Source organism: Sardina pilchardus, chromosome 21 (assembly GCF_963854185.1).
Source record: "Sardina pilchardus chromosome 21, fSarPil1.1, whole genome shotgun sequence".
NCBI lineage: Eukaryota > Metazoa > Chordata > Actinopteri > Clupeiformes > Clupeidae > Sardina > Sardina pilchardus.
The window spans coordinates 20,202,807-20,224,764 of record NC_085014.1 but is presented as its reverse complement, the minus strand read 5'-3'; the positions used below and the strand labels follow the sequence as shown (position 1 = coordinate 20,224,764).

General features: G+C 46.8%; 1 protein-coding gene across 1 annotated transcript in view; it reads right to left on the bottom strand.

Moving 5' to 3' along the window:
* Nucleotides 1-21,958, bottom strand: part of diaph2 (diaphanous-related formin 2) — a gene marked incomplete in the record, with an annotated part of 415,240 nt that overhangs the window by 150,556 nt on the left and 242,726 nt on the right. Inside the window, 2 exon segments of the mRNA XM_062524176.1 lie at nt 2,713-2,814; nt 20,481-20,575. Of these exon segments, the coding sequence (XP_062380160.1) occupies nt 2,713-2,814; nt 20,481-20,575 (197 nt within the window).

The following is a 21,958-nucleotide window of genomic DNA, read 5'->3' as shown; positions in this document are numbered from 1 at the left end:
GGGAACCGGTAAACTTTGCCAAATGTGGGGTGAAACGAGGTGAGAACAGGGATACTCAGGAGAAGCAAATACTTGAGATGGACGGTTAACCTGCCCGCTGTTTCAGCCTTTGTTTCAACCCGCAGCTTTGATGAGAAGTCATTGAGCATGTGACAGGTTTGTGCAAAGTACACAGAGAAAAAAATCAATTCTTTTTATTCCAGGCCTGTGGGGCTTGAAAAAGGGAATGGCATTTTCATAAAAAGTGTGTGTGTGCGCGTGTGTGTGCGCGTGTGTGTGTGTGTGTGTGTGTGTGTGTGTGTGTGTGTGTGTGTGTGGTGGGGGGGGGGTGATAATGAAAGAAAGTAACAAAGGAAGAAAGAAAGAAAGAAAGAAAGAAAGAAACATGGGACTGAGCTGAGTATGTACATGTACAGTATGTCTTGATGCTTGTTGGTCTCGTAGGCCTAAACAAGTTTGTATGTGGATAAGCATGTGTGTGTGTGTGTGTGTGTGTGTGTGTGTGTGTGTGTGTGTGTGTGAGAGACTGAGTGAGTGCGTCACAGTGTTTGCAGAGGGCGGCGATGGGGGTGATGGTGGGGTGGATGTGTCGTTTCAGACCCCGAGTTCTCGGCAGAATTCGCTGCATAATCCGGTGCTCCAAGGCAGCCCAGGGACCCAGTCATGATGTTCCATTACGTCTGAGATTTATTCATGTTTATGAGCAAGTTGTCTATCAAACTCGAAGTGTTCCTGTTCACTCTTCACCAGCTACTCTCCCTACACACATGCGCGCGCACACACACACACACACACACACACACACACACACACACACACACACACACACACACACACAGACTTGATTTGATTTCTCTGTGCATTATGAGAAGAAATCACAATAAAAGAGGGCGACTTGGTGACAGCTCTAGAGGAAGGAGAAAGTGAGAGTGACTTATTTCCCTGAGGAGCCGTACGTAGAGCTGTTGATGAGGTGCCTCACCGTTGGAACCATATATATATATATATATATATATATATATATATATATATATTGCTCACAATGCAACTCAGACAAGAAACTGCACCCTCTGACTTACGGTGCTCTCAAAAGACAGAAAGAAAGTAAAAGCTGTGGTAGAACACAGGGGATGCGCCACTCCTCCTCGAAGTAGTTGGCTAAATGAGTATCAACCACAGACGACAACAATTAGTCAGTCAGATAAGAGAGGAACAGACGTCACCCTTGATCTGCTACATATTTTTATCTACTTAACTATGTGCTGCCCCCGCAGATCGTTGGAGCTGACATTTAATATGAATTAACCAAAATATATATATAAATAAAGAAGAAATCTAAATAGCCTGAGAGTTTGTGTGAGAGGAATAACAAAAAAATAATGGGGGGAAAAAATACAATTTGGAATTCAGCATGCAAACTAGATGCTAAATATAGTGTGCAGCAGGAGTTCTCCCACCGAGGCAGAGAGAGTCTCCACAGAGCTATGCATTCAAATTGCATCACCACAAACAGAGTCCAGCATTCACACCCATAACAAGCAGAGCAAACAGAAATATGAACTGACATGAACCTGTCAAAAACAAGGAAAAGGAAGAGAATGGGGGAAAAAAATGGGTCGTCGGTGCTAGACATACGTGTGCACACATGTATGCATGAGTAAAGAGCAAACCTGCTGCTTCCAAACCTGAACTCCTAATATGACCCCCCCCCCCCACACACACACACACACACACCTCCTTCCCCTCTTCATTATTCATCAAAATCACGTCTCCTGTCACTCACAACGTGGCTACGCGATTTGACTTGTCATAAAAAATGCCCTTTATATTCTGGGGCCTTTTAATTATACATTACTGCGTCTCTTTAGATATTGAATAGCGCTGAAGCTGCACAGGGCCCGGGGGCTGTCTTTTTTTCTCCCCCTCTCGCCGCTTTTCACTCTTAATGGCTCTATTCTTAATTTCCTGGGCCCCCCTACCTGCCTTTCGCCCCCGCTTCCAAAAAAGTGAAGTAGAAACCTACACATGTGCACACAGCAGTGGCAGCACAGAGGGAGGGCTGAGAGAGAGAGAGAGAGAGAGAGAGAGAGAGAGAGAGAGAGAGAGAGAGAGAGAGAGAGAGAGAGAGAGAGAGAGAGAGATGAGGAGGGGTGGGGGTTGCCTGCCGGTGGTGTCAGAAAAGAATGGGTGAGTGAGAGGCGAGGGAGAGAAATGAGTTTGGAAATGTGTCTTTGAAACGTTGCACGCAAGTGTGATGGAGGCAAGGTGGCTGGGAGAAAAAGGCGAGTGAGGGACGAGATGATAGAAGAAGCATCATCTGTGTGTGTGTGTGTGTGTGTGTGTGTGTGTGTGTGTGTGTGTGTGTGTGTGTGTGTGAGAGAGGGGGGCTTGTGACTGTGTCAGTGTGCATGCCCGAGATAGAGAGACTTGAGCAGAGAGAGTATAAGGAGGACAGCAATAGAGAGACAGAAAAACAGAGTCAGAGTGACTGAGAGAGAGAGGAAGGGAGGCAGGGAGGAATAGAGAGAGTGTGTGAGAGAGTGTGAGAGAGAGAGATGGGGGGGAGAGAGGGAGCGCAAAATCAATACTCAATTGAAATGGCTTTCCCTCCTCTGCTGTGCTGACGGCTGCCAGTCCCCAGGGTGAGCTGGGAGGCGGGTGGAGGCGGGTGGAGGAGGGTGGAGGAGGGTGTCGTCTGGGTGTGGTACTCACCACGATGCCAAACTGCTCCGATTCGCACAGCTCCTCGTACTCGCCCTTCAGCTCGGCCAGGGCACTTAACTCCTTCTGCTCCGGAAGATTCTTGATCAGGTTCTGCGAGGAGACACACACACAGAGATGCATCCCTTTACTTTCCATAGATTATTATCCAAACATCATGTGAAGGGCCTCAAGACCAAACACACACACACACACACACACACACACACACACACACACACACACACACAAACACAACGACAAACAAATGCCCCACAGAGGTCTCAGGGTGCTAATTAGCAACATCATTTGAACATCATTTTGAGCATAAGTAGAGAAGAGGTAAAGCAAAAAATAAAGTGACAAGGCCCTACCTTTAATTAATATCTCTCTCACATACACACATATCAGCCTTGACATTCACAACATCGTTCTAATTAATCCCACTAATTAACTGATGTCCTTCATAAAAAACGGCGACTTCTCACCTGACAGCAAAATAAAGTCAAAGGCACAATAAAAATCAGTGGACCGCCAGCTACTGCCATTGATGCCGGCCAAACATTTTGTCAGTAACCTGGCAATTATTGTAGTAAATAAATAAATAAATAAATAATAATACCAAAAAAAAAAACCTTGAGGTTCCAGAGGACGGTGTGAGTTCACGGAGAGTGTGTGAGCCCCTCATTTCCTTTAAATGTTAATTGTGTTCGTGCGTAAAGGTCAGCCGCGTAAAAGCGGCGCAGCAGGGCAACCTTTTTTTTCCCTTCGTCTTCTTGGCCATTTTCACTTCCAGGAGGGAGAGGCGTCCTTTCTCTGCCCGCTTCCTCCCTCATTAAGGGCCAGCACGTGGCCCCGGCGTCCGCGCCAGAACGACGGCCCGCGGTGGGCACGAGGCCATCGCTGCCACGGTGACCGGTGGCGGGGTCTGCCAGAAGGGCCGCAGGGCGCGGGACACTGCAGGGCTGGCTTGATTAATACAACATCTACTGGCCGTCACTGTGCCTCTTTCCCCCCTCTGAATATCTGGAGCACGTTACAGGAGGGAGGTTTCATGTTGAAATAATTAATCTAGTTTGTTGAAACTGGAGGCGTAGACACACAAGGTGAAGAATGGAAGGGGAACACGCGAAGCGAGAGGGTAAAGACTTGACATTCTTCTCATCAAGGACCAGACAAAAAAAAAAGAGAAAAGAAACGTGTCTAAACGTGTCTGATGTCTAATGTCTGATCACAGACACTGGAGGTACCTGTAGCGAAGGATCTGACTCGGGTGTCACCCCGAAACCACCGAGCTTGTGTGTGGGAACCTCGGTGAGATTGATACCTCCCACCTCCCTAGACTGTCGGAGAAATCAACTCTATTTGATCATTTCCTTACCCTTTCAGAACCTCGTCTGACTTCAATCTTGTCCTGAGGCGTCTATTCCCCGGAGTACTCGGATAATCTCCACGTGGGTCAAACAAGACATAGTCGGCTTTGTGAGGATCTTTTTTTTTTTTTTTTTTTTTGGGGAACAACTGATTCTCATGGCAATATCACTTCTCTGTCTGAGGAGTTTCTCTTAAACTGGCAACCAAGTCTAAAGGCATCCTTCATTGTGCTGGCAACTCATCACATCAGTCTCTAACACAACCTGTCTTTCACATGATTCCAATAAAAGGGGAAAAAATACTGTTTCAGGATGTTTCAATAGCATGTGGCAGAAAAGTGTGCAACAATAGCAGATGAGTAGTGAAGAGGTTTGAAATGTGGGGTTGAGAGAAGACATTTTCCCTTCAAGTGTTGATATGAAAGCAGAAAAGCGGTCCATAAAGCCAAACTCCATTGCCTCAGATGATAAATTAAATAACTGATCTGAGAGCTTTGAGGCATTGAGAGGGGAAAAAAGGAGCCGCAATCGAGCAGCAAAGATCCAGCACGTTAGCGGGGATTACGACAGCAAAATGGTCTCTTCTCCTCTCCCTTTTTTATTTCACTCCCCCCCCCCCCCCCCTACTTTTCTCTGTCTGGGAGTCTGAGAAATATTAGCTTGGCAGTTCAGCTGAAGAACAAAGCCCTCCTCAACAATGTATCATTGATTTTGAATGAGACGCAACAACACAGCAGCAAACCACTCAGCTGCAGCAATCACGGCTGCTAATGCTGAGAGAATCCGATTATTGGGGTCGTTTCTGTGAGCGGCGGCTTGCCGAGAACAGACGGGCAATCAGAGGTGATGCCGACCTGCTTACCCAACGAGAGAGAAAAACAGCCAAAGAGGACTGGGAAAATTGGAACGTCAATGCACACATGTAAAATACTTATGTGTGTGCATATGAACTCAGAATGTATGTGCGTGTGTGTGCGTGTGTGTGTGCCCGTGCATGTATACTATATGCATGTATGTATGTACGCATGTATGAATGAATGAATGTATGTATGTATGTAGGTATGCATGAATGCATGCATGTGTGTGTGTGTGTGTGTGTGTGTGTGTGTGTGTGTGTGTGTGTGTCTATGCATGCATGCATGTATGTATGTGTGTACGTCTATGTGTATGTGCACTGTACATGTATGTGTATGTGTGTAAATAAGTGTGCGTGTGTGTGTGCGTGCGCAGTGTGTGTGTGTGTGTGTGTGTGTGTGTGTGTGTGTGTGTGCGGTACATGTGCTTGCATCTGTTTGCACACATTCCACTAAGCATCTAAACACAATAGTTGCAGATTGTTATCTCAATCATCTGTAGCTTGCTTAATTATCAAGAGCCATCTTCACTACACCCCACCCCACCCCACCCCCGCCATCCCCCCTGTGTTGGGTAAATGACACAAACACGCCGCCATATGGGTAGACTTGACAAAGCCACCACTGACGAGGATGAGTCAGTCGCCTCTCTGCAGGCCTCCTGACACAGTCTGCATCTGGAGGGGTAGACGAGGGAGACGGGGGGGGGAGATGAGCGCTGCTAAGGTAATTAGCCAGCCCCCTTTGGGCTCCTGTTGCCGCGGGGACGGGAGGGAGTCGCTCAGCCAGCTGTCACTCTCAGACGCCACTTCCTGAGCGCATTGTCGGTCATCACACTGATGGTTGCGAATTCTCTCACTCAGACAGACAGACATAGGCACGCACATGCGCGCACACACACACACACTTAAGGGGAGTTGAGGGGGATAATGTGTGATCAACAAGTTGCGGATGACACACGACCGCAAAAACAATTTTCTTTTTTATGAGGTGTTTTTGTATGTGTAATTTGAGAGTGACACACAATGTGCTCACACACACACGTCATACACATGTGTTATGTATCAGCTGAAATGTTTGAAATGTGTTTCACCCTGAACAGCCACAAAGGAAGTGTGGCACGTTATGACGCCATATTGGAGAACTCAAGAGGATGGAATGTTCAGTATCTTAACCACGTGTCTGTGGTTGTGAACGGTGTGATCACAATAAGACTAATATTAAGACAGTTTGAAATTCACAGTGATAAATCATATCCCTCAGATGCAATTGTGTAAGATTAGGACAACAGGTTTGAAAGCTCTGGCAAGCATTTATATTAATATTTATGGATGTATTCAGTAAGGGCAGTCATGTCCTGTATATCATTAATCGCTGATATTAATTATTTAATTAGGAAGCTCATGTGAATGTGTCAAACCATGACGCTTTCAGAAAAACATCACACATAAACGACACATTTAATAAATATTCAGTCGGCGGAATCTGGGACAATTAATGTGACTCGCAACACCAAGAGACAGGAGTAACATGTCTGAGGAGCTCCAAATTGATCTTGGCATATTATTATGAGCATAAAACCCGTAATTAGTTGAGGAGACACATAAGCATAATTGGAAAATAATTACTGATTATAGCCTCAACAATTACATGTTTTGAGACAGCAGGTTTATTCTGTAAAGGGGCCAGAATCACGCTGTCTTTTTCATGTCTTTCCATCTACCTCAATCACTCTTTTTTTTCCACACACAAATGTCTTATGTGACCGGTTTCTCCATTTTTTATTTTTTCTATTTTTCATCCTCATATTTTTTTACCCTTTTATTCTTAGCCTGTTTGGCAAAGAGAAATGGCTCCCGTAGATATCTGAATTTAACCTAGCATATTCCCAGCAGTGTGGTCCAAAACATGGTGGGAAATCAACAAATCTCAAATTACTGTCATGGGGACAGAGTAATCAATAGCAAAAAAAAAAAGGAAAAAAAAAAATCTTCTCAGAGCAATAAAGCTTTTATTAAAATCAAAGGCTTCAAACTGCACAAGGAGTCACAGGGAGGCTCAGTGGCAGTGAGCATGGGCCACAAGTTACTGTTCTCTCCTACAAATGCCTCTCAAGGGATTCTTGACGATACGGTGTAAAAGTGCGAAAAATATTTTACGTCTCTCTGTTCTTGACTCAGAGCACCCATGTGTCTGTGTTTTTGTTTTCTCTCTGTCTCTCTCTCTCTCTTACTTTCACTCTCTCCTTTTCGATGTCTGACAGATGTGATTTGACTTTTTTCCTGTTAATTGATTTTCTCCTCCATTTCGGTAAACAGCATAGCATGCGGCTCTGTCTCTCACTTACTTTTTTTTTTACTCCACCGTCCTCCCTTTTGCAGATGATTTTGTTTCTCGATGAGACTGTCATCTTCCCACTATGTTGCCTCAGCAGGTCTCTGGCAAGCCTTCCCACAAATCGCCAGGAAAGGCCTCTGGCTTTGAATCAATACCACCAGACTATTCACAATGAGTTGTCACCCCCCCACTCCCAAAAAAAGACTTCAAATTCTGTTTCATTCTGGCATATGACAACTTCTTCTTCAAAAGTACAAAACAGGCGTGATAAATATACAGTAAGCAAGCATATAAGTAAGTAAATTATGCAACAAGTAAGTACCGTATATAAACAAATAAGTAAATAAGTCGATAAGTAGGTATGTAAATAAATAAACAAACAAATATCCAGATGTTTATTTCATCTCTTCCTCACAAAACACCTCATCCGCATGTGCTTGATCACTTCCCCACATGTATGTGACATGTTCCTCCGAAAAGCGTGGCACACTCAGCAGGAGCTGCATGATGAATGGCACCCAGCCTCACCTGCAGCTCTGAGGCAGAACCTGCCTGCATCTCACGAGCTCCGAGCATGTCACACTACACACCTGGCCCGATCACACCTTTCATGGCTATAAAAACTTGCTTACATCTTCATGACAACCATCTAGAAAAAAATTGTCCTCATCCTATTAAAGGGTTATGGTGAATTAGACTATTGGCTATATATAGGGTGGGTACAGCCAAGAAGCAGCTGCCTCCCATCACTGTGTGAGGTAAAAAAAAATATATAACTCCCACATACCTCTTTACATAACCACCACTTCAAAATATAGGATTTATGGTAAACAAAACCGAGAGATAACTGTACAGTAGGCCTGTTTAAAATGGAACCTCATACTTCAGGAACAGAACTGGCTTTGTGGCAAAACTTTGCGAGGGTTTCCAATCGTCTGTAGTCTCTCTCAAACTTCAGGCAAAAAGAGCACCTGTCTGCGCTCGAAATGGGCAATTTTTACCTGGCATGTGCAACACCTTTGTGGGCTGCTGCTTTTCTGCATTAGACTAATCTACAGAAGAGCTCTCAGGCATAATCCGAAAGCCATCACCATTAAACAAAATCAAACTAACACCTCTAGTGTGTGACGAAGGTTCAACAGTGTGGTCGACTGACAGGCGACAAACCGGGGATGGCAGATTCAGCAATCGCATTAAACTAAATGAGAAATAAAAAAACGAAAAAAAATGGATTATATTGGAGGTGGCGAAGGACGGAGTTGGCAAAGCTGACAGGACTGGCATGACATTCATTTCTGTGTTTCAAAAGAAATTTCTGGAATCGTGGAGTGAGCGAGCACCTGTGCAGTCGGTTAAATTTGTCGCCTGATTTCGCGGCCGGGCGGATTACAGAAATGTGATGTTAACCAGGAGGGCGAATTGTGCCCGGGGTGGCTCTAATATTCTCCTTTTCCTCATATAAGGCTCTGACGCCAGTCTGTTCTGTCAAAACCTCATTGAATTATGACATTAAGAGGTTCTGTGTGTGTGTCACTCTGACTTTTTTTTTAGCGCCCTGGTGGATTTGCCTCGTGGTTACCCAGCATTCGCATCGCATTTTAGGATGTTACGAATAAACCGATGTGGTCGTCTTCAGGAACACTTCTATGAATACGTTCACTGCTCATCAGCTACCTTTAGCACATCAGTGGGTGTCCATCTGTTGTGAAAGGGGAGGGGAGCGGCTCTACGCTTAACACTACAGATGGAGCGGCAACATAATTTTTTACCAAGAACACACACGCAAGCGCACACACACACACACACACACACACAGACACACACACACACACACACACACACACACACACACAAGCGAATCCAGCACAAGTCCAGTGCACTCAGTTGAAAAGAGAACGACGAAAAAAAAAAAAAAAAGTTCTTTACCATCGTCTTAAATCCGTGAACACTTTTTTGAGGGCCGACACTGTGTGCACTGCACTGCACTGCTCTGCTCTGCTCTGCACTGTTTGCTTTACACAGTGCCTTTGGGGATTTTTTCCCTCCTCCTCCTCCTTCTCCCCACTTGATCAGCATAATGCATTTCAGATCGGCCCGTTGAATTAGCATTTCATGCAGAAGGGGCTACATACACCATGCCAAAAACCGAGCCCCAATTAGGCTCAAGGGGGGGTGGGGGGGCAGAGAAGCTTCCCCTGCTTAAGTAGTAATCCGAAGGGCCTGCGCTCCTCCATACTTATCGGCCTGTCCCATATGTGCACTTTACACCATGCAAATGATGGGAAACAATGCTGCCAAGCTGCCCTTATCACCTGTTGTTAGTCTTCCCGAGGAAAAGGTTGGCACGAGCGCCCGGGCCCCGCAGCCAACCAGCAAGCCAGGTAATGAGGGCCAATGAATATGGATGAGAAGGGGGGCGCCATGCCGTGCCGTGCCGTGCCACGACGGCGGGGCGATCTGGGTGATTGACAAACAAGATAAATAATAATAACAAGCAAGGGCAGGACAATAAGCCTCGGCCACCCGCGCTAATGGCAGCGCTGGAGGGGGGGGGGGGGGGGGGAGCGGAGAGCACCGCCATCGGCCAGGTAGCGGAGGGCGGGAGGGCGGGTGGTGATGGTGGTGGCAAGGTGATGGAGCGAGGGAGCGAGTGAGCAAGCAGGTGAAGAGGAGGGAATGTGTGTAAAGGAAGTGAGGAGTTTCATACCAAGCAGCACGAGCTCCATAAGATCTAAATGCATGCAGGTGCCTGCGCGAGCTGTTTCACGCTGACTTTATGCACTCGGACATAAACGTGACTCATCACTTGTCCTGCGAGAGAGCCGGGCTAAGTCCTAAAATTATACTACAACTACAAAACATGAAAGCTATAGACTGCAGTTCTTCTAAAACACATAGACATTTTAACAACGCATATATTTTATCAATCCAGGGGTTCAGGAGGTAATAAAGACCCTTTCTTCACCTTCCCTGACTACTGCATTATTCAAAGCAGTAGTATTTTTATCTAACCACAAAGATTCCAAGCAGAGAGCATAGATAGATAAGACTTGATTTTCCAAAGAGCTAGCAACCTCACATCATCACAGACACACCTAGCTTGCTAACTGAGGTATTATGATGGCATGCTGTGCTTTAAACAAGGGTTTCAGACAAATCATTAAACTAGATAGTAATTACCTTGCATCTGAACCCAAACTGTAAATTCTCTATCTTATAAATGCAGTCATTTATGAGCGATGTCCTCTCTGGAGGTCATTCTGAACTGGCTGACTGTACCACAAGAAGTCCTGCATCAACCCAGTGGCCGGAGACAAATTCAAACAGCACTTGCAAAGAAAGGGAACTGAAATGGTGGAAAAGCAGCAGGTCGGTGAGGAGCAACGCGGAGATGGGACGGGGAAATGAACACGGGCCGGCCCTCCGCAACTCACTGCCCACGCCAGCGCCTGTGTTGTGGGCCGCGAATGGAACACAGTGCACAGGAGATGAGAACAGTAATAGACACTGTTAGGAGTAAATTGAGAGAAGCTCTGGGGTGTTTTGTGCAAGGCGGCTCCTGATTTGGAAAAAAAAAGAGGAAGAGGGAGAGCGAGAGAGAGAGAGATGGAGAGAGAGAGGGAGGGAGGGAGAGGGTAGGACAATGGAAGGGAAGGGCAGTGGCAGGACAGGCGTGTGATCTGGGGGGGGGGGGGGGGGGTGGGGGGGCTCAGGGAGGCGAGGAGAGCAGACCAGAATGACAAGCATCTAATTATACTGCTGGCTGCAGCCCTCGCATGGATTACCCATAATCCAGCTTTACGGGAGTGCATGAGTAACTTTTGATAGAATAAACACTCAATATGATGAAGATTATGAAGATTAAAAATAAAAACTGAAATCATATCCTGGGAAATCCTTGCCCCTCGCACTACAAGTAGTGTATTTCCTGTTTATGCAGACAGAGGAGCATGAGTGAGTCATTTAAGCAAAACTGCTTTGGCATGACCACTCTGTGCTTTCCAGGGTGTGTGCGCGTACGTACCGTACACCCTCCGATTAATGACTACATTTCAAATGCTCACCAAAGGGCAACGGCTAAATTAAGAAGACGGCGCTGTGCGGTTCACAATATCAGGAGGACGAGTGCTAACTCATAGTGCATCATTAGGGGAGAAAAGCGGTGCTATTGAGCAAGAGCTATGCATAAAACAACATATACGCCCTCCAATTTCGGAATTCATCCTCTCTGTTACATAAAGAATGAACTCTTTGATATTAAGCACTGTGATTTATTTAGATCTACATTGCTCTCATTTTTAATACTTCCTTCCGACATCAAATTTGCACACAACACATAATAATGACTAATTAAAAGCAGAAGAACCGTGTAGTCATTAGCCTTTCCTTTTGAAAGGGATATCTGTTAATATTAAACACATCAAACATTTTAAATCCATTTCTCTTACACTCAACCCCCATGGGGTGATTTCAGCCAGTGAGTTGCAAGTGCATAGCTCCCACACAATCATACTCTACATACAAATATGCACACACATACAAACACACACACACACACACACACACACACACACACACACACACACACACAGAGAGAACACACACAGAAAATATGCACGCACACAAACACCACACATATACATACATATTCACACACACAAACACACACACACACACACAACTGTACTTAAACTAGCACTCTCCTTTGTGAATGTATGTATTAAACGTGTACGCATACATGTTTCTATGTCCATGTACTGTATGTACTGTAGCACTAGTAATTATAATAGATACAAGTCTTTCAAAAAAATACCAGAATAAGACAACCTTCCAGCAACGAAAGCGAGAGTACAGCACTCCTAGTCATATGTATAACTTTTTTTCTCTTTATTCTTGCCTGTGACCTTCCAGCAACCTTCCAGCAACGATAAGGCAATCTGAGATGGAACCGTCAAGTGCAAATCATGGTTGAGTACTAAATGGGTATTTCCAACGTCACACTGATGCCAGTGGGTGGGTGGGCATGAGGCATTGTGACAGACAGAGAGAAGTTGTTTTCCTTACTGGGAGTTTTGTAGCACCATATGGTAAAACATCCCCTTTCCTTAACCCAATTAGTTGCATATGCATTAATTCAGCATTAAAAACGATATGTGAATATACACATGCATCCACATTTAATGCGATTAGTGTATTAGTTTGCCCTCATTTGGAAAACAACTTTCACACAGACGATGATAGAACAGCTGAGGAGCGGCTAAATTGTAGACCTCAGGCTTGAGGTTAACACTAGATGTGACACACACACACGAGGGTGGGTGTTAAACTGGAAAGCATATAAATCTGCATATTACTACACTTTCTCTTTCTGTCAGTGTTGCTGCACTTGTTTGTAATTAGCAAATACTGTCAGTAAAATAAACACATGTAGAGGTTAGCAAAGTTTTTCAGCTACTCGCATTTGTTGAATAATTAATTGATGGGCGTGTATGTTTGTTTTAAAGAATCAGACTGTTCTCAATTATGGCCTTTATTAGCCTTGCCAGTAAGGTGCTTCTGAGGCTGTCGTGAAATATTAGAATTTGCTTTCAGCACCTGTAAAAGCTTGTTTATCTCAACAGTGAGTAATTCTCTTGTCCCGCTCGCTCGAGGCCAATTTGCTGGAGGTCTGGCGAGTATTTTATTTGTCAGGATGAGCATGGATGGGTCTGCTTTTTAAGAATTACACTGTTGGACAAAACGGATCACACCATCACCATTGGCAATCACTCAGAAACACTGTGTGTGTGCGTGTGTGTGTGTGTGTGTGTTTGTGTGTGTGTGTGTGTGTGTGTGTGTGTGTGTGTGTGTGTGTGTGTGTGTGTGTGTGCGTGTGTGGGAGGGTGGCTGGCTGAGGTCCTTCATGTGGGCCTTCAACTGGCTGAAAAGGCCAATTCTGTGGCAACAAACTGTTTTGCAAAGTGCTGGCAGAGGAGAGAGGGACAGCCTTTTGGGTGGGGACACTCTACTACACTGGCAGCATGGTGGACTCTGTGTGGAGTGGAATGCAGGTCCTTCATTGAAACAGTTTCTCCTTGCGGTTCAGTTTTGAACACGGTCTGTAGTTAGAATTGCTTACGATTACCTGTGTGGAAACTATGTGTCAGGTCTGTCTATCTCAGTTGGTATTTCATGTTGATGGTAGTATTGCTAGTTATGCTAGTAAGCTTCTCGGAAAGCTGATACTGTATATAAGGGGTCTCTGGTAGTTGGACTCTTTGAGACTGCTGATCTGCTGTAGGTAGTCTAAGTTTCTACGCTATTACAAAAGTCAGGGCAGAATAGATGCCTTGCAGAGCAGTAACTTGGTCTTTGCAAACGGGCCAGAGTTTTCAAAAACTATTCTTCAGAGCTTTAAAAAAAAAAAAAAAGTCCCAATGGCGCTGCAATTGCAAATGCATACCTAGCTGTCCATGTCTGCCCTTCAGGAAAGATGATTTCTGAAAGACTCTCAAAGGGAAATGGTCCATGTTTCAATGCTTACACTGTCCAATGTTATTGTTGGCGGGAATGCCCATAAAGGAGTCTGTTATGGGCAAGTATGGTCTTTTTTTGGGGGGTGCTTTTTTATGTTCATGGTCAAACCAAGGAGAGTGTGTGCCCTGGTAAATGCATCAACTATGCACTGAAGATCTCTGAAAGGTTGCATCCTTGACAGGGTGGAGAAGCTTTCAAGGAACCAGACATCCAAAAAGTGATGCAGTCTGGAGGTCTGAGTCCTGAGTCCTGACTCCGTATGGGTCTATTGGTGGTGTGAGTTGAAGGGAAGGTACCAGACAAACCACAACTCGATAGCTGGCTGGATACAAAGAGCTGTATCCAGCCAGCAGGCACATTGTTATGATGGCTGTGGAGGTGCACGCACGCACGCAAGCACGCAAGCACGCAAGCACACACACACACACCTTTACAAACACCTTTTCTAGCTTCCTTGGGGGACCCATCACTCTACCCATCTGATTCTGTACTGAATAGTATAATGTACTGTAATGCTTGAAGTGTTATTGTGAATAAATTCAACTCAAACTCAAACACACACACACACACACACACACACACACACACACACACACACACACAGATAATGTTATAAACAAACACTGGCACAATGACACTGCCTCCCGCCCAAACTGAATGTGCTGTATAGGTCATTACAATAACATACAGTATATGCTGTACATCCTCCACTATATGGGCACGGCGGTCGGCCTCAGAGAGCTCATTATGGATACATGCATCGCTTGGCTTTAGGAGACGTGGTTGGCAGCAGCGTTGGAACGACATGGACCAAAATCGTTGCCATGATGATAGCTAAGCTAAGCCCTCCGTCTGCCCCAAAGCGCCAACTCTCCACTCGCCAAAGCCCAGCGGGAGGCCCGGCCTTTGCAGGGTCTGCGAGGAACTCAAACGCTCAAGGAGAGGGGGAAGCTGAGACACCCGGCTCCCTGGCTGCCCCCTGAGCAGGGGGCTCGGATCTCTGTTTTCCTGTCAATTATCACCAAAGCCAAACGGCCGCCGGAGCCAAAGCTGGGGTGGATACAGCAAAACGCAGGCAATCTGTGGCCCTGAAACACAGACCCTCTCTTCTCTCCTCCTCCTCCCTGCTTTTCTTTAGAGGAATAAAGGGAGACAGAGAGCAGAGAGAGAGAGAGAGAGACAGAGAGAGAGAGAAGAGAGAGAGAAGAGAGAGAGAGAGAGAGAGAGAGAGAGAGAAAGAGAGAAAGAGAGAGAGAGAGAGAGAGAGAGAGAGAGAAAGAGAGAGAGAGAGAGAGAGCATAAATCCTGATCCACGTGCTTCACTCCATCAGCCGTGCCCACCTCCCACCTGCTACACGCTAGCTTTCATGCTGACTAAGATTAATGTCAGCAAGTGGCATCTGCCTTAGCTGTGAAGAATGACATACACACAAAAAAAAAAAAAAAAACACAGAGCAGAGAGCAATCCTCAGCGTCGGATAAAGGCATAAAGGCATAAAAAGAGGGAGTGTGGTTGGGGTGGGGTGTCGGGTCTAAAACCTCTGGTTGGTGGCCCCTGTCAGAACCCTAACAAAAGGAGCGTGGTGCCCTAAACCTGCCGGCTGCACCAGCACCGTCGGTGAAAAGGCGCTTGGCCGTTTGGTGCCCGCGACAATGGCGGGACCCCGTTTCGTCTCGCACGTGCCTCCGCACTGCTCGCAGGTCCCCGTCGCTCAGCCACAGAGTCCCCCCCCCCCCCCCCCTTCCTCCGCACACCCACCCGCCACCTCCCCCCTCTGCTCCGACCCCTTCTTTCACACACTCCGCGCCTCGTCTTCAAAGGCGGCAACAATGCGGGCCCTGCAGGGCTTTGTTCTCCTCCGCGGCCCGGCCCCGTTTTTTTGTCTCCCCCACTGACAGCGGCGAGAGGACCTTTGGCTCCGTGACGGGGACACGTTTCCCCCTATTGAGGCGGCCGAGCGGCCGCGCCACGCCACCTCCAAACAGCTGACACCCGTAATAAATGTTTCTTTTTTCTTGTGTGATGGCTTTGGCCAAAGGGTGTGTGTGTGTGTGTGTGTGTGTGTGTGTGTGTGTGTGTGGGGGGGTGCTTTTGTTTGCTGTTGCTCTGCTTAAGGCTTTATGGAGCTGTGTATGAGTTTGAGAGGAAGGGTAAGTGGGGGAAGGGTGCGAGGACACACTATGTATGTGTTACAGACAGAGGAGAGAGAGAGAGAGAGAGAGAGAGAGAGAGAGAGAGAGAGAGAGAGAGATAGAGAGAGATAGAGAGAGAAAGAAAGAGGTAGAGAGAGAGAGAAAGAAAACAGGTCAGACACACTGTGATGACCTCCCTCTCTCATTCTCTCTGTGTGTGCTGTGTGCTTTTCTTTCTTCTCTTTTCTCTCTCTCCAGCTCGCTGACTCTCCCCCTTGTGAATAAATCTGCGATCGGATGTGCAGAGCGGGTGACTGAAGGAGGCCATCCTTCCCCGCGATCGGACCGTGAGGCGAGAGTGCAGTGACAGCTGCAAAGTGATTGCTTGTGTGATCATGTGTGTGTGTGTGTGCGTGTGTGTGTGTGTGTGTGCGAGCGCACGCGCCATTGCATCGGCAGATTCGTATAGACACGGGATGGATGGCGATGCAAGGCATGTCTGGCGGAGTTCAGAGACCTGTATATCACAGCCAGCCTGTGATGAGCCTTAATGCAGAGTAAGGGGAACCAATCAAGTCCAATATCTCGCGCTGGGGGGGAGGAGGTGAGTCATTGTGCAAGCACATCAGGGACGACACACACACACACACACACACACACACACACACACACACACACACACACACACACACACACACACACACACACACACACACACACACACACACACACACAGACAGACACACACACACACACACAACGCACACACACACACACACACACACACACACACACACATGTGGCACTGTGGCTCAGAGAAATTCAGAGCATTACGCATGTCAGCACAGCCATGCAGAGATGTGATTGAATATGGCTTCATGTACATTAAGGGGACCCGGCTCTCTCTTGACACGCTGGCCTCCGACATGCTGATGATGAGAGGAAGACAGAGACATGGGGGAGAGGGAGGGAGGAAAGGATGGAGAGAGAGAGAGAGAGAGAGAGAGAGAGAGAGAGAGACAGAGAGAGAGAGAGAGAGAGAGAGAGAGAGAGAGAGAGAGAGAAAGAGAGAGAGAGAGAGATGGCCTTTTGAACCCAAGTGGTTTTCTAATAAATCCTCCAGCAGCTCAGAGCAGTGCCAGGGGATCTGCACTCCCTTCATTTTCTGCCGAGACGATTCCTTCGTCGCTTGCCAACGCACAGGACCGCGCGTTGCGGTCGCCCACCCCATCTTATCTGGCCCATGGCGGTCACTCGCACTCACACATGAGGCTGGCGACTGCCGGGGTTGCTCGTCCGCCGGCCACAGTCTGTGTGCAGCTGACATCTCCTTGACCACGCGGTGAAGGAGGGTCACAAAGAACTCCACGGAGCAGTTTATCCTTTAGCCTCAACTGGAGGGAAAGGCACAAGCAAGAAGAGGTGTGTGTGTGTGTGTGTGTGTGTGTACATATGCATGTGTATGTGTATATGCATGTGTGTGTGTACTGTGTATGTGAATGTGTACAGTATGTGTATGTGTGTGTGTGTGTGTGTGTGTGTGTGTGTGTGTGTGTGTGTGTGTGTGTGTGTGTGTGTGTGTGTGTGTGTGAGGTGATAATGACGTGCAGTGTGTGGGTGGTGATTGGCGTGTGGGCTGCGACTAGGCCATTTAATGTGATTAATGAGATAGAGGAGAAGTGAAGCAGGAGAAAGTGGATCCCTCCCAGGGAACCAAGTCACTCACTGCGGGAAGCCACAATCGGCTGCAACCCCATTCAATTCACACTCACACACACACACACACACACACACACACACACACACACACACACACACACACACACACACACACACACACACACACACACACACACACAAAGGAAGCACAAAGCCACATACACAAACACACACACACACCAAACGAGCATAAAACACACCCCATGTCTTCCCAGCATGACCCCAAATCACCGCCACAATATGAGCACCGCGACCCAGTCGAGCCCGCCCAGCCAACCTGCAGCAAGCCACTGCAGCTCTCCTTTTGTGTCGCCACTTCACAGCACAGCAACGCCAGTGGTCTCAAATGGAAGGCCGTTCCATTACTGTGGTGGAGGTGCTAAGGCAGAAAGCGAGGTGAGAGGTAGGTGTGTGTGTGTGTGTGTGTGTGTGTGTGTGTGTGTGTGTGTGTATGTGTGTGTGTGTGTGTAGACAGACGGAGGACAGACAAGGAAGAGGTGGGCGTGCGGTGGCTGTGTTGACACACGGATCTCTCCTGTAAAGAGAGGCGGAATATGGGAAAAGGTCATCGCTTTAACTCCGCCGCTGCGCCACAAAGCGACAGGGGCCGCAGCCACCAGCCCCCCCTCCTACCACCACCACCATCCACTCCCTCCCTCCCTCCCTCCCTCCACACACACATGGGCAGGACCACCAGCCAATTAAAGGTTATCGGAGCTCAGAATAAGCATTCCTGCAGGGCCCGCCACGGGCGTCCAGGTCTAAATATATTCCATAGCTTTTCCTCGCCCGGCACGCTTTCTTTTTCCGTCTCCCTCCTCCCTCCGTCTCCGCAGCAGCAAGGAGCGGCTCAAAAGTTGGGGATGGAAAAAAAGGGAGGGATTGGCGGCATCTACACTCTGTTGCATCTTCAGAAAGATGGAGACCGACGCGGTGGGGAGAGGAGGTTTATCTCGGGTTGAGGAAAGCTGCCGTGTTGACGCTAGGCCACACAAGATCCTCTCCCGGCGAGTGAGAACGTGTGGAGGAATGGCAGAGAGGGGTCAGACCCATCGGGACAAATCACCTGTCCCCACAGAAGAGGTGTGCAAAAGCGCTTTTCAACTAAAACTCGCCAGGACAAAAGGACACCAAAATGGTGGTCAAATGATTCAAGTCGAAGACCTGCAGAGCGCACAACAGAACCCTAACAACAGTAATTAGTCTGATTAGAACCGAGGTGTGGAACTGGAGAGATCCTCTCTTGACACAAAGAGACAGGGGAGACAGAGTGGGGGGGTGATGGGGGGGGGATGGCGGGGGGGGATGGCGAGGTCTGTGGCATTAGAGTAGGCAAGCGGCTGAAAGGAGAGGGTGGCCTGGTGGATGGTGAGATCAGCCCCCTCGCTGACAAGCAAAGGCCGCCTTACCTCAGGAGACCCCTGCCACTGGCAATTACTACGCTCAGCGCCACAAAGCAGCAGAAAACATTTTCAATGAGCAGAGCCTCCAGGAAGATCATCAATCTTCTCCGTAAGACAAAGACGGGGCGGAGAGGAGGCTGGAGCCGGGGATGAATTTGCCAAGTCTCGGCCCCCTACCATTTATAATGACCGGATGAATGGGAGACCCTATGGCAAAGAGTGTGTGTCTGTGTGTGTTTGTGTGTGTGTTTGTGTGTCTGTGCGAGGCGGATATAAAGCGAGAGAGAGAGAGAGAGAGAGAGAGAGAGAGAGAGAGAGAGAGTGTTTGTGTGTGTGTGTGTGTGTGCGTGTGTGTGTGTGTGTGTATACATGTGTGCGACCAGCCTTACTTGTGTCAGCGACGCAAAAAGCCGCTTTTTAAAAGAAGGAGGTCAGCGGGCAGCCAAACTAGACAAAACAACCCTGATGACTGCAGTGCACACCGGGGCGCAGATGCCAACGAGAAATGGGAGCAGGAGCACAACGGTGGCACAAACACACCAGCGGTTCCGCATCCCATCACCGGCACAAAGACGCTCTCTGTGTCGCTCTTTTCAGACGCACGCGGAGACAGAGGCAGGCGGAGAAAGCGTGGGGCCCGTGCACAAAGACGGCGCAAATAGACCGTTTCTCAGTCGGCGGAAAAGCAAAGGCTGCGCTTTGCCGTATCGCGTGGAATTCATAAAGAGTTCGCTTCATCGGGAAAAAAACGCTACCGGCCCTCAAACGCAATCCGCGTTGGCCATAACTGTGCGGAATAATTCAATCACAAACGCCGTTGAACGTCAACCAATGACAACGTAAAAAGGAATCAAAAGCTTAGTCAAACAACACAATACATGACAATAAGATATCGACAAGCAGAGATCATGCAGAGCAGTAGTTTTACTTCACTGGAAAAAACAAACAAACAACAACAAAAAAACCCACAATTTTGTTGTGCACACAGGCTAAGAAATCTGTAATAGTAGCTAGTAGGGAAGTGGATGACATGAAAGTGAAAGTAAGACTTTTGATATACAGTAGTACAAAGATACTGACTGTTGTCTCTGAAAGTCTCACCTACAGGTATTGACTCAATTAGGACTCCGCCTGCTTTTAAAAGGTGCAAGTCTTTCACCACAAAACATATGCACGGACCACAAACATATGCTGGAATATCTAATCAATTGTTATTTACACTTCTCCTCCCATACATGCATATGCATGGATCACCATGCTGTGCTACAGTGGCAGGCAAAATGTGTTTTTATCCATGTGTGGTCTGTTCATACATACAGTACAGTGGCATGTTTTAAGGTGCACATAATGTCTGAAACAGTGGTCATTTCTTAGTACAGCTGGGCCAGAGAGAGGGAGAGAGAGAGAGAGAAAGAAAGAGAGAGAGAGGCCTGATTTACACTCACCTGGATTAGAGCTTCACTCAGCCTCTCCTCATCCACCTCCAGCACAATGTCTCGAATCTCCTCGTACGGCAGCCGAAACGATCCCAGGAAAATTGCTGTGCGGGCACAAAGGACAGGGGAGCCATTTACTTTTTTTTGTGTGTGTATGTTGTATTAGGTGGTTGAGTTAAAAAAAAGCCCTTTAAAAGCCTGTGCTCTTCGGGCACAATGACCTTGGACCAAAGCCTATAACTTGTCAAAGCCGAGTTTCAAACACTGTCAGCTTTCAATTGGATTCTTTGTGTTAGATTTTTGTGACAACTGTAAGGGTCAAGAGGACACATCATTTTGTTTTGCAAGTGACAATGGAGGGGAAAACACACACACACACACACACACACACACACACACACACACACACACACTTCATTACAACAGGACAGGAAAAGAGGTGAACAGATTTGGCTATCCTCATCCTGAATTTGGCTACACATTTAAATACTACTGTAAATTGGAGCAAAAAAATAACACCTTCAGGTTTGTATTAGCAACATTGCACCTATCTAAATGTCAGATGCTAATGCGAGCTTCAAGAAAGCCAAAAATCAGGGATGCAATGCAGCTCTTTAGGTATTCACCACAAAGTATCATTTTCAGGGACCTTCAAAATGATTTCTGGGTTTTCTCTACTATATGTTAAGCATCTCCAATTAATCCTAATGAATTCATCGAATTAGATATTTAAAATATTTATCTTAGTGTTGCATGCACCCAGTATTACCTGTTTTCACACTAAGAGTTTGATCAAGTTCTTAGAGTGTGTGTGTGTGTGTGTGTGTGTGTGTGTGTCTATTACAGTTCATGTAACTTAGCAGGTTTTAAATCCACAAAATGACAACAAGGACACCAGTGTTATAAAGGCATAGGAATGTTGCAAGGAGTGCGAATGAAACACCTATCCTGACTCCGAAAAAAAAAAAAAAAAAAAACTCTAAAATTTTGAAAAAGGCACACAGTCAGACACAGTTTCCATTTTATCATTCTTTACTTTACTTCTCTTTGTTTGGTCATATCTTTCACTCTCTGTTCTGTTCCTTCTTGAAGAGTGATAATGTTTGACATGGTTTGAGAACCCCATGGTAGGCCAGTTCTTGCCAACATTCAGATGAATCACAAAGAATCACGTATGATGTAATTCTATAGCAATAGGGTGAGTTTCAGTGAGGTATCTTTCCATCCACAGGTGGTACTGCTATTAAATCATTTCATATTCTGTCACTGTTCTTTTTGCTTTGTTTTCTTTTCTACTGACTATTCACAATATTAAATACTTGGCTGCTGTATTCGCGTCTCATATTCTAAGAGACTTGTTGTTACAAGCTTAATTTCTACGCGTCTCACCAATCAGTGTGACTCAAGCGGCATGTTTCCGGAGTTTTCTGTTTTCACCAACGCACTTGGCAAAAGAAACGGTGCAATCTGCAAAGCCTCATTGTGGC